This window comes from Hesperophylax consimilis, chromosome 11, assembly GCF_061612785.1.
Source record: "Hesperophylax consimilis isolate HC1 chromosome 11, BYU_Hcon_1.0, whole genome shotgun sequence".
NCBI classification, from domain to species: Eukaryota; Metazoa; Arthropoda; class Insecta; order Trichoptera; family Limnephilidae; genus Hesperophylax; species Hesperophylax consimilis.
This window is the reverse complement of record NC_142846.1, coordinates 10,609,659-10,623,523: the sequence shown is the minus strand read 5'-3', so window position 1 is coordinate 10,623,523 and position 13,865 is coordinate 10,609,659. Positions and strand designations below refer to the sequence as shown.

The 13,865-nt window shown below is 35.8% G+C and overlaps 1 protein-coding gene across 1 annotated transcript in view; it reads right to left on the bottom strand.

Annotated features, from left to right (window-relative positions):
* mAChR-A (muscarinic Acetylcholine Receptor, A-type) overlaps positions 1-13,865 on the bottom strand; it is a 398,874-nt gene that overhangs the window by 177,789 nt on the left and 207,220 nt on the right. Inside the window, exon 3 of the mRNA XM_089637296.1 lies at positions 13,033-13,156. Coding sequence (XP_089493422.1) covers positions 13,033-13,156 — 124 coding nt within the window. The remainder of the gene's footprint in view (positions 1-13,032; positions 13,157-13,865) is intronic.

The following is a 13,865-nucleotide window of genomic DNA, read 5'->3' as shown; positions in this document are numbered from 1 at the left end:
ACTTAAACAAACTTTAACAAACTCCATCCAAGACCGCCTTCGTCTATGGGACTTGTGCTCTATGGACTTTTCTAGAAGGAAGCAGAAGAGATAATTTCCTAAAGTCAGTACCAATCGGACAGCCTACTGCCTAGCGGAGAGGGCTCGCCTACAGATGTGATACGGGCAACTGCTCCAGTCGACATATTTCATGGGAGACGCTGATTGCGGACATAGCTAGTTATATTTAATCGCTGGTCATCATGTCAATCTCTCACTTATTTACAATTCTTTCCTAAGAGTTGTATGGCGCCCATTTCGTTGAATCAGGTCAGATATTTTATGTTATACACAATGTCACACTTTTAACTATTATTGCTACTTTAAAATTCCTTCCGTGCGATCAATTCTTCGAATTGTAGCACACCCCTTGAGATCATGCTAATCTTGTTATTTGAGAGTCTCTAGCTCTATTTTTTATTTGAATAAATGTAATATTTATCATCGTACCTCTTTTATTCAATAACAAAGCAATCCTCATTATCTTTTACTAATCATGTTACAATAGCCCTAGAGTGGTTGAATTTGTACGTGAGATTATTGCATTACACTGGCGACCAATGGTGTCTAAATTAATATTAGCCCAATTGTCACAGTTACAATGTGATGATGTGTTATGTGATGTAATGCGTAATTTTTATTTCAAAATTGAAACTGACTGTGGGAATATTTGTTTATGTAATAAAATAAGTGTGTTTTTCTTTTGTTTAAATTTTTGACAGAAATAAATTTGAATCTCTAAATAAATGTAAATTTATGTCCGAGGAAAATATTTCACATATCCGACATTTATAATATCCTGTGATTTTTCACGGGTCTTCGCTAGGATTATGTAAATCATTTTTGTTGTGTTTTTGTCTCTTTTGATCCTCTTACTTCTTTTCGGATTATGTGTCATTTGAGGGAGGTTTTATAGTATTATAATTTTATACAGATGATGCATTATATATTCTTTAAATTATATTGGTTTTCTTAATTTTATGTAAGCACTATTTATGCGATAACTGAGTTTTTAAAATTGGATTATTCTCACATAAGTGAGAACATCAGGAAGAATCCAGTATAAATGTTGATGAATTTGAATTGTATCCTAACTAATAATGTTTTTCACAGGCATATGATAATCCTGTAGAAGTGTCAAAACCTTTTAACCCTGCTTGTACTCGTATAGCTGCCAACAGTAAAAATATTGTCCGCTTTTACAACACGACTCCTTTTAGCTAAACTAATTTGTTAATTCAGAGTGTGACCCGAAAGTATGGCGTGCCGGTGTAAGGCGTCATAAAGTCAGGGAAAAGTAGCTATCTAACGTATTTACGGTTTCTTTCAGTGAATTCGCGTAGGAATTAGGTATAGGCATGGCGCTTTTAATTTCAAGGGTTCCTTCCCTAATTGACCTAAACCTTTTAAGCAAATAAGGGCGTTGAACTTTCCTGCTAACGCAACACGAATTATCTCGCCCAATAGAGTAATATTTAATTATATTTTTTATTTTATAAAAGTAGCGCGTTATTGTATTTCCATTGAAATCCTTGGAATAATTATATCAGACCGGCTCAAGTATCAGAGCATGAATAAATCTGGCATCAAAGAAACTGGGCGTATTGTATAGGACTAGCAGATTGTTCAATAGTGACCCTGTACAAATCTCAAGTACTCCTGACAATTGAATTTGGGAGCCACCTCAAGGCTGGAGCCTTAAAATACTTGATAAACCTACTTGATTTCATCCAAAGGAGGGCGGTCCGTCTGATTGACAATTCGTCGTTAACAGACCGATTCCAATGCCTAGGCATGCTGAGTCTATTCTACAGGTATTTTAATACAGCCTGCTCTAAAGAGCTAGCTGCTTTGATCCCCGGTGTAACCTTAACCCGCCTCACAACTCTGCCCAACCGGTTATCCACATAGTTCCCCTGTCTTTACACTATACAAATAGGGGCGCTTTTGTGACGTCACATATTTTTTTACTTCTGATCTATCTGCAATTAATTGGAAAATTCTAGACGAAAAATAAATTTTGAAGGAAGCAAAATAATTTTATGGCATTTTAATTCCAAAGATAAGTTGACGGTTGGCGTTACGTCGTTTCGTTTTTATAATATTGAAAGTGACTGTATTACTGGTACAGCGGCATTCTTATGTGACGTTGACAAACCACAAACCTTGGTCGCAAACATAAACAGCTTACAAACAGAACTAAGTGACCAGCTCAGGCTCGGAGGCTCCGTCGAAGCCAAACTCCAGTTAGCCTTTCAGAAACTGTGCGCACTGTATAGGGCCTGCAGATAATTTAATAGTATACAACTGCCTACTCCGTAAAAATGTACAAATCAAAACGCCCTGTTAATAATATGACATTAATCAGGTTCTGAATGATACAACGTGCTTGTCTAGGCTGACATAACGGAAGGTAGTTTATTTCGTATCATAGACAAGTTTATCATTGACAATTTAAGTACTGTAGGGTAAATTATAAGGAGTTTACATCTCCCGAAAATAATGACAACATTAATTTTACCCACATTCTTGTCAGGCTGGTATCAATGTGAACCTGCGCGCGATACCTCGCGCGGCAAATAATTAATTCTATCTCCAGTGGTCTAGCCGCCGGTTTAGCCCTAAATTTTCTCTAACGTACGCGATCTGTTTTGTTCATAAAATTATTGTAACGTGAGTTTTGTTAAAATAAAAACTAAATTTAAGATATCCGAATTCTCATTTTTGCACACCAAGAGTAAGCACGCAACCTTGGATTCTGCGGATTGGAGAACCACAGAATCATTCAGCCAACAACCCATTTAAATTGGCGATAATCACAATCCTCCAAAGTACCTAAAGACATGGTATTTTGAGCACTGTTGAATTTGGCAGCCAACTATGGCCTGGATCCCCAAAATACCTGAAAAAACCCTTGTCTTTGTACAGAAACGGTCGGTCCGTTTTTATAGATTCCCCTATCTTAACAAGCGGTTAAGTGCACAGGCGTCAGGTAGGTTTTGCTGTCTTTGTTCTACCGGTATTACAGTGGAAGATTGTCCGAGGAACTAGCTTCATTGCTCTCTACATTTCAGAAACAGTTTGCAGTAATTGAATGTCAAATTTTCCAAAATTCCCCAGAATATTTAAAAAAATCCCAAGATTGGCTGAGATTTTTTTCCCTTATCGCTATTTTTTTCTAAAATGTAAAAATGTATTTTTCCTAAATTTCGATACACAAACCCTCCGAACGAATGTCCGAATGTACGTATGTCCGGATGTCCGAATGTCCGAATGTCCGAATGTCCGGATGTCCGAATGTCCGAATGTCCGAATGTCCGAATGTCCGGATGTCTGGATGTCCGCGTGTGTGTGTGGCCGTCGGCACATCCGTTTGTAAATTTTGCGTTTAGCATTATTTTCTAATAACCCAGGGGATTGCCAAAATTACCTTTCGTTCAACGAGAAGAAACCATTTTCCAAAAATAAATAACAAATGAGACACAAAATGCCTTACAGCTTAAAGGTTATATAAACAAATGCATATCGCATTAAGAAGTGTAATTTCTTTTCCTTTTTGTATTTACACTCTGTTGGATACACTTGTTGTAATTAATGTAACTACCAACCTACCTCCAACTAGATTACCATTCTTAGGTACTCTGCTTATGTAAATATCGTGAGAAAATTCGGAATAAAAATATCATTTTTCATTAATAAGTGCTTCTTCGAAATTTTGCTTGTGTATAAATTTTTTAATGATTCTTTCTTTCTGGTGAACAGGGAACTAAATTATATAATGGTTAAAAATGAGTTCATTAAGTTTCTGAGAGATAATATTACCTCGTTAAGCATCTTGTTACGTGATGCTTCCAATTGTGACGAAGGTTCTTTAGCTTTTACAATGCCTCAAAGGAATAAAGGTAAGTAACTTCATGTACCTATGTTTAAATCCCTCTCTTTCTACCAAAGGGTTACTTTGAGAACCGCATTTAGCTCTGTTTGTTGTCTTTGCATTTTTCTCCCCGACCCTCAATTGACCCGTTTCTTCTAATGAATATTCCATTATATTTCAAAAATTTACTTCCTATTATAAAAATTTCACGAAGAGTCGGGACTTTGCAGAGTTTGCAGACACGATTTCAATTATTGGGAACAAACTGCTGTTTAGATTATTGTGCACATTGAATCGTGAATACCGTACAAGAGCCAGAAAGACTATGACATCCTTAATTGGGGTATGTGTTGAGGCTGGGGATAGGGGGGATTGGAAAGAGATCGGAAAGAGAAAGGTAGGGAAGTACCGGATATTCAGATCTGGTCACCATACACAGCTAAATCCATTTCAAGCAACGTTTCAATTCTGAATGTGAACCCTAATGTGTTTTCAATATTTTAAATTAAATTTAATATTTAATTCAATATTTTTATTTTTTTTGGCCATGTCAAGAGTCAGAACAATAGAAGAGTATGTATGAGACGATGTATGAATGTGAATGAGGCAAGGAGTGTGTGCCAAGACCGAGTTGTTTGGCGGTCCGTCCTCTCTGCCTACCCCTGCGGGAAAACGGCGTGATGGTTAGTTTTTTTTTCTAAGTTAAATTTTAAAAAAATGTGTGTACATAGTTTTACTAAAAGCTTGAACCAACATAACAAACGCCAAAGAATGCTACCCAAGCAGCAGTTAATCTTATGTTTAATTGGATATTTTATTTTATTCTATTTATTCTCTTTGTTATTCATATTTATAAAAAATATGTTAGTAGGCTTAGGCACCAGTTAAAAGTACATATACCTATTATTTCATTATTATTTTAATACTTATCAAAAAACTTATCAAAATGTTAATACTCATCCTAATTTGACTGTCCTAAAACGGGAATCCTCCTAGTTGGGCAGTCAAAACATTTCTTAAATAATCTATAATCTTTTACTAAATAAAAAATTATAATAATAAATTAAAAAAATGTTTCTATTCAATAACGTTACAACACATAATATGAAATTTAAAATATGACAATAATTTTGTAAACATCGTTTTTATACTTATTGCCGACATAAACTTTACGCTGAAATTATTAAGTACTTGGTGTCGGGGTTTTGTGCTCTCTAATTTATATGTTGATCAATATTGGTAAAGTAAGTTATGTGTGTGCGGTTTACGAATGTAATAATTACAAATAAATAAAAAAACACTTCAAGTCGTTTTTAAGGATGCCAAAAATCGTTGACAGGTTAACAACTCTTAAATATTTTTTTGATGTATGAGCAAAACAGCAGTAAGGTAGTTTGTAGGTTACCTATTTTTCGATTTCTATAATTTAGTAGTAGGGGGCTCGATGTTAACAAAGCTAGTGGACCTGATGGAATACCTGCCCTGGTATTGCAGAGGTGTGCTGCGGAAATAGTTCCAGTTTTGACAAAGCTCTTCAAAATGTCCCTGAAGTGTGGCACTGTGCCCTCTGGTTGGAAAAAAGCGGTAATTCACCCTATTCCCAAGAAAGGTGACCGCTCCAACCCGGCCAACTACCGCCCCATAGCGATCACATCAGTTCTGTCCAAAGTGATGGAACGTGTGATCAACGACAAACTGCTCACATACCTCGAGAAGAACAAAATTATCAACGACCGTCAATACGGATTCCGGCGGAACCGCTCGTGCGGTGATCTTCTCGCGTATGTGACGCATGTTTGGGGGCGGTGCCTGGAACGTCACGGTGAGACCCAAACGGTCGCACTAGACATATCCAAGGCTTTTGACCGGGTCTGGCACCGAGGACTTGTCAACAAATTGCATTCTTACGGACTTCCCGCATCCCTGTGTACGTGGATTGCTGACTTTTTGAGGGATAGGTCAATTCAGGCGGTTGCTGACGGTTTCACCTCTTCCTCGCACTCCATAAATGCTGGCGTCCCACAGGGATCGGTTCTGTCTCCAACTTTGTTTTTGTTGCACATCAATGACCTTTTGACATGTGCACCGATTCATTGTTACGCGGATGACAGTACAGTTCATGATAGCTTTTTGTTTGACAAGCCCCCAAAGGGCACACAAACTCCAACGGCTCGGAGGGCTTTGAAGCAGAGAATGGACGGTTATCTCGAGAGTATTTCCTCCTGGGGTAAAAATAATCTCGTCGAATTTAATGTTTCAAAGACCCAATCCTGTCTGATTACGTCTAAAAGGGATCCAAATGATAATCTAGTCTCCTTCAACGGAAGCAATCTTCCGAACAGGCCTTCCATTGATATGCTTGGTGTAACTATAAGTGACCAGCTCAGGTACGGGGGCTCCATCGAAGCTAGAGTAAAGTTGGCCTCTCAGAAGCTGGGCGTACTGTACAGGGCCCGCAGATACTTTAATAGTACACAACTGCTCACCCTGTACAAATCGCAAGTGCGCCCTACTGTCGAATTTGGCAGCCATCTCTGGTCTGGAGCCCCAAAATACCTGAAAAAAACCCTTGACTCTGTGCAGAAACGGGCGGTCCGTTTGATAGATTCCCCAATCTTAACAAACGGACTGCAATCTTTAGAGCACAGGCGTCAGGTAGGTATGCTGTCCTTGTTCTATCGGTATTACAATGGAAGATGCTCTGAAGAACTAGCGTCATTGATCCCTTTGGCACCGGTGCGTAGTCGGGATACACGCCAAACGCGCGCCCAACATTTGTACACAGTTGACACTTGTCACATGAGAACGGGTCGCTTCTACGATTCGTTCTTAAGTTCAACAGCTCGGCTGTGGAACGAACTGCCGGCCTCTGTGTTTCCTCCCTCCTACAACATGGGACTCTTCAAGACCCATGTTCACTCCTTCCTCTCCACAAAAAGACCCTCCACACAGCATCCCCAAAGATGACATAGGCCCTGAGGGAAATTATTTTCTTCAGGGCCTCCTGTGTGGAGTAAATATAAAAATAAAAAAAAAGTAACATAAAATAAAGAATATATTTCTCATGAAATCCATTCAAATGTATGAAAGAAAACCAAGGCGCACAACTCACACCGCTAGGAAGCGCTAATGTTTGGGTAATGTCAGAAGTTGAAGGTATTATTTATTTATTTATTGTTTGAAACATTTACAGAGTGTTAACAATTATTATATTTATACTATTTGGGTGGAAATGTGCACAGATATTAACACCCCTATTAAAAATGTTCACAGCATGCGTAAACAAGGTTTAGTTGATATTAGGCGGAGATGCTAGTAGTGAAAGAAAAAAAAACATATATAATAATAATTAAAAAGAAATATAAAACATGAATATGAGTATACATTTAGGCACAATCAAGTTTTAAAAATAATTCACCAAAATTTGGTAATTAAACATAACTTGATTGACTGCCGTAATATAGTACCATACTATGAATACGAACCAAATTCATTTTTAGAAAACGAATTTTATAAAATATATTATGATAAAACTATACTAACAGACCGAACGATTAGTCATAATAGACCCGATATAGTTTTACATGACAAAATTAAAAAAATAACTTATATCATTGATGTCGCTATTCCAAATTCCTGTAACATTAAAAAATCTGTTAATGAAAAAATTAGAAAATACACAGATTTAGGAAACGAAATAAAAAGAATTTGGCATTCTCAGACTATAAAAATATTACCATTCGTTATTTCGGCTACTGGCATTATACCTAGCTCTCTCATTAAAAATTTAGGCGTATTAGATCTATCAAAAAATTTATATATAAAGATGCAAAAGTCGGTCATTTTGAATACATGTAGGATAACGAAAGATTTTTTAAATATTTATGTTGAGGGATCAGTAGGATTTATAGGCCCTGTTAGAAGTACTACCGAGCCGAACCCTCTGATATGAAAATATCTGGAGTCGGTGAATTTTTTTTTCCCATTTGATCTCTGGTGAGTTGACGTGTTGTTGTTCTTGTATTGTTTTGTATTTATTTTACTTATATAATGCACTTGCATAGTGTTGATTGACTAGCTGATCATTTGTGGAAAAGTGAGTGGAAGGGTTTAGTTTTTCCTATGGGGAAGATTTAACCCGGACAACAAAATCGGAAGCATAAAAAAAAATATGAAATATAAAATATAGTAAATGTACAGAGAAAGGATAAGGAAGAAAAGTAAATAAAATAATAAAGCAATTATATCTCTTAACTGTTCTCCATAACATATAATGATAACAGTCTTAGGATTTTTTTTTGCACAGATTCAATAGTTTTAGAATATTTTATATAATGTGGGTTCCAGATAACACTCCCATATTCCAATTTGCTTCTGACCAACGAGTTGTATAATGTTATAATGGATTGGGGGTATTTAAATGATTTCGATATTCTATGAATGAATCCAATCATTTTCATTGATTTACTTATAATATCATTTATGTGTACATCAAACATAAACTTTGAATCAAGAGTGATTCCTAGATCTCTTATAGTGGTGACTGCATTTAATCGTACATTATTAATGGAATATGCAAAATCTTTTCGTTTTCTGTTACGAGTAAAAGTAATAATGTAACATTTTTCAATATTTAAAAACATATCGTTTTGAATGCACCAGCTATTTAGTGTGTAAAGGTCTTCTTGAAGCTTAACATGAAATTTTGCGGTAAATCTTGAGATCATCGGCAAATAGAACAAAATCACAGCGTAACATGGGGCCAAGATTGTTAATAAATTAATACCATAGGGTATTTGCTATAACTACGAAATCGAAAGTACGACAATTTTTTACGTTTCTTTTGCTCGTCACTATGAGAGCTCTACAACGGGTCTGTACCTATGTATTGTAACGTCGTTGTTTCCATTATGTATATTGGTCTCAGAAGGACGTTAACGAGATTAATATCCTTCTCCTTGGAACGAAGCGAAAATATAAATGAGTACCTAATAGGTATTTGTTAGAAACATAATTCGACGCCGGATAAGCAAAAGGGCGCAAGCGACAATTTTGTCAAAATTAATTTATCATACAGTTTTCATCAGAATTTTTGTCTAACTAAAACAGTATGTTTAACTCATTTTTGACAAAATTTTCACTTACGCCCTTTTGCCTATCCGATGTCGATTATTTTTATTTTGCGCTAAGCAAATACCCCCTTTGTTACCACCCTTGACCCTTGAGTCGTCGCGTCGTCATAGTATTACAGGATGTAAATTTACTTGCCAAGTTCAAAAACTGAGAAATTGTGTTTATATATATAAAAAAATTTGGCTCAAAATATAGAATGAAAAAATATAGAGGTTACATGAAATATACTGTAGGTAGTTGCTTTATCTTTGTTTGGATATAATTTTTTTTATAAATTGATAATTTTCTTAACACACCCATCAGTTGCAATCTTTTAAATGCGACATTCAGCCAGAAAAATGAGTATTACGAATTTATTAAGAATTCTTAAATATATAAATTATTAATTATTCCCGTTAAAAGCGGGATTGCATGCCCCACAAATGAAGTAACAGGTTTTCTGATAAACTTCAAGTAAATTAGTAATACATCATCATGATGTCGAAACACGTGTTCATGAAATCTGAATATTTTTTCATTACAACGAAAATACTGTACACGAATAAAAATGATTTTGTTAAAAAAGTGATTACATGCCAATTCCTGATAAAATATTAGTCATTCAGAAAATATGGAGAACACGTGTTTTTTTCCTAAAAAAAATAATGACGTAATGCGACAATATCAATATTTCAATATTAATATTTATACGAACACGTGTTCCGCCGTTCTCATAAAACATTCGCTTTTAACTGATACTTTGTCACGAACTCTGTCAATTCTTTCGTCAAAGGCTTGCAGTCCCGTTTTTAATAGGAAAACGAATAATATTACCCGATTTTTAATAAATTAACAGTATATCATATCAGCAAGTTTTCTCCGTGTATCGTCATGATATATATTTTCAAGGCAAATTGATAAAACATTCTTTAATTGATGTTTTATTAATAAGTTCTGATAATGAGGGCAAAAACGATTTATCTCCATGTAAACACCATAGACGTTGTATAAATATTGTCTATTTGGTTTATCCCGTCGGAATTTGTGCGGTTATTCATATTTAAAACTATAAAAAATAACACATTATATTATTACTTCGCCTTCTCGAATTAAGGATTCCGGAATGCGTCGTAGCTATGGGAAAGAAATGGCAGATACAAAATTTTTTCCCCGGATCAGTTTATGAAATTCCGCGAAGTATTTATTGGAAAAGGGCAAGCAATAAATGCCCCACATATCTCGTATGAAATAAGTGGCGCTTACCAAGTACCTACATAGTTCTAGTTAGGGACTACGAAGTCGATCATGACAGGCTGCTAACTAAGCGATTATAAATTATTCGCTTTTCAAGATGAGCGCTTGAGAATGCTGACAGAATCATTATGAATATGATCTCAACGATAAATGTAAAACTTCTTAGGAAAGTTCATCTCGAGAGCTGTAAAGCCAGCTTCGTAAAATTCTTTATATTTTGGTCTCAGCCTTGACCATGTGATGACAAATTCTTTACATTTTGGTTACAACCTTGACCATGTGATGACAAATTCTTTACATTTTGGTCACAGCCTCGACAATGTGATGACAAATTCTTTACATTTTAGTCACAGCCTTGATTATGTGATGACAAATTCTTTACATTTTGGTCACAGCCTTGATCATGTGATGACAAATTCTTTACATTTTGGTCACAGCCTTGATCATGTGATGACAAATTCTTTACATTTTGGTCACAACCTCAACCATGTGATGACAAATTCTTTACATTTTGGTCACAGCCTTGACCATGTGATGACAAATTCTTTACATTTTTGGTTACAGCCTTGACCATGTGATGACAAATTCTTTACATTTTGGTCACAGCCTTGACAGTGTGATGATATATTTATTTGTAAAACTGTTTGGATTCATAAAAGTAACTACCTACAAGGAGAATGATGAGGAAGTTGAAAAACGTGTTCATTATATTTATTCTGATAAGGACATCTGCGTTAACACGTGTTTGGATATATTCTGAATGACTAATATTTTTTACTAGAAAATGACCATGCAATCACATTTTGAACAGTATCTTGATAAAAAAAAACCGTTTTCATTTTTCTCCGTGCAATATTTACTGAATTTTGCAATTATTGAAGAAGTTTTAATTATGTGACCAACTTTTGAAGAGTGTTTTTTTCTTGACCTCAAAATAAATGTACTGTGATTTTAATAAGTTTTGTTTTTATGTTGATAATAACGTATCCCCCTTTCAGAAAGCTTAATCGATGTTCATTTATCAATGTTACATTCAAACAAACGGGAACAAATTGAATTATAATGACCATTTTTGGCAAACGAACTGTTTCATGTAGCTTTATACCAAAAGAGCTCTCCAACCATGTCACAGCAATTATAATTGTATTATTGAACAATACCCTTCATTAAAGAACCGGGAGTGCGCTAAAATGTGTTAATTGGTTGTTGATATACATTTTCATACAGTTAAATGTCAACGAAACGTATTTTTTTAACGAATGCGAATTTTTTAGTGCTTTTTAATATTGCAGCTATTTAAAAAAGTAACAAGTAAAAAACATTGAGGTATATAGATAGAGCCAGCTTTGGCGTCCGAAGTATGGGCCTCGCATATCGGTTCATTGTCCACTGTGAGTTTTCACGGGCATCAGTCGGATACATGGGCTGGCCGGGCGCAGGTCTACGGCGATAACTTCAAAATGCCTACAAGCACACTGAGATATTGAACAAGTTGTACCGGAAAATATAGGGAAAGCAATGGTATAATTATTCATCGGTATGTAGGGTTTTACAATATCCAGTAGTTGTGTAAATTGAATTATCAATGTTAAAAACTCAAGGAGCATTTGCGCGTGGCCGCATGTCACCTTCGACTCCGTTCGTGGAGTTCTTTCGTGGTAGGAAAATTCGGGCAGCATCGACAGCCGCCACACCCCTATTCCTACTTCTAGCGCGGTAAAAATATTTCACCTTGATATTGCAAGGAATGTAGACTCTATTTACATATAACTTAATCTAAAAAAAATGAGTGTTTTTTTCTATAATACACTCATATTTTCAATTTTCGACCTGGTTACTTTGGCCGGCTAGTAGCTAATTTCAAAGAATAATATTTATTTTATTTTGTGAAACTGAGGATTAAACCTTCCTCCCCTGGGACTCTCTCTTAAACTGCAGTGAAATTTTAAAATATCTTGTAAAACTAAAAAAAACACGTATATATATACCTATATAAAAAAATAAATACACATTAAAATTTGCAATATTTAGACCACAGGCACATATGATTTCTTTGTTGTACAATGGAAGATGCTCCGATGAACTAGCGTCGTCGATCCCTTTGGCATCAGTGCATAGTCGGGAAAAACACGCCAAACGCGTGTCCAACATATGTACACAGTTGATATTTGTCACATGAGAACGGGTCGTTTCTACGACTCGTTCTGACTTTAACAGCTCGGCTGTGGAACGATTTTCTGGCCTCTATGTTTCCTCCCTCCTATAACATTGGAGTCTTCAAAGCCATGTTCACCCCTTCCTCTCCTTAAAAAGAGCCTTCACACAGCATCCCTGTAGATGACACAGGTCTTGAGGGAAATTATTTTCCTCTTTTCCGCTCTTGGGTTATATAATATTTTTACATAATAATTTTTTTTATTTAATTTGTTTTTTCTTTGTAAAGTGATCTCCACAATAAACAATAAATTTCATGAGACTTTCCTGCAAATAAATACAGAACTATGGTTTTGAAAATTAATAATCCTTCAATTCACGAATATAAAATTTCAAAGGCAAAATCAATGTTTTTGAACTTGACAACACGAAAGTCTAGAACTAGATTATCATACATTATTTCCTTTGTCAGGCGAAAAAAACATATTTTAACTTCTAGCAAATCCACGGTGGATCCATCCTACGAGTACAAACACAGATTTCAAAGTGTCAGGTGGAACCTTGTTGTTCCAAGGAAAAGGAAGGAAAGTTGTACAAACCGGTTTCCCCCGATGGTCCCCGTGCTGTGCACAGTAGTCCTCCTGGCCCGATTCCATTCGCATTCTCCTCCATTCGTCCTGATCGGCACCGCCTCCCCCGGGGTGCACCTGGGTCGCTTCGTCACTGTAACAAACCAAATAATACATATTAATCTAGACCATAGACATATGAATATTAGTAGACCTGCCCTAAGTGATTAAAAGCGTATTATCCCCACTCCCCATACCGGTTCCATTGGAGCCGGCTGTGCTCGCGTTTGGCCTCAAGTGAAATTTGAAAACGTGACGTCATCATTCTTGTGCGAACTATGGTCGAGGCATCATCGGTTCATTTTACGAAATAACACGGCAAAATGTTGACTTGTACTATGAAAACTTGTAAAAATAGATGTGAAAAAGAGAATAAACCCAATTGTCGTATTACATTCCATAAGTAAGCATTATTTTACTTTATTTTAAGCTTATTCACACCGTATTATATGGATCAGTTTTAGAAACATATACTATCACATCACAATGTAGCGATTCTCAAGTGTGCTCATCGTTGTTTACTGGGGTAAGTAAATTATGAAACATTTGTAAAGGTGTCTTAACTAAATACTCTGAAACTAACTACGACTCTGCAAACAGAAGAAATTTACTTTGCCGAATTTGGACTTCGCAAATTAGTTCATAACGTGGCGAGTAATTTGCGCTCCCATGTAAAAATGTCTATTCATTCAAAAGCAGATTTTACTTTTAAGAACTAAATGGTGATATTATAATGCGAGATGCCTATTTACTGTCAGATTGATTTATTGACGAATCACAGTCAGCTTAACCCCCTTCGTTCT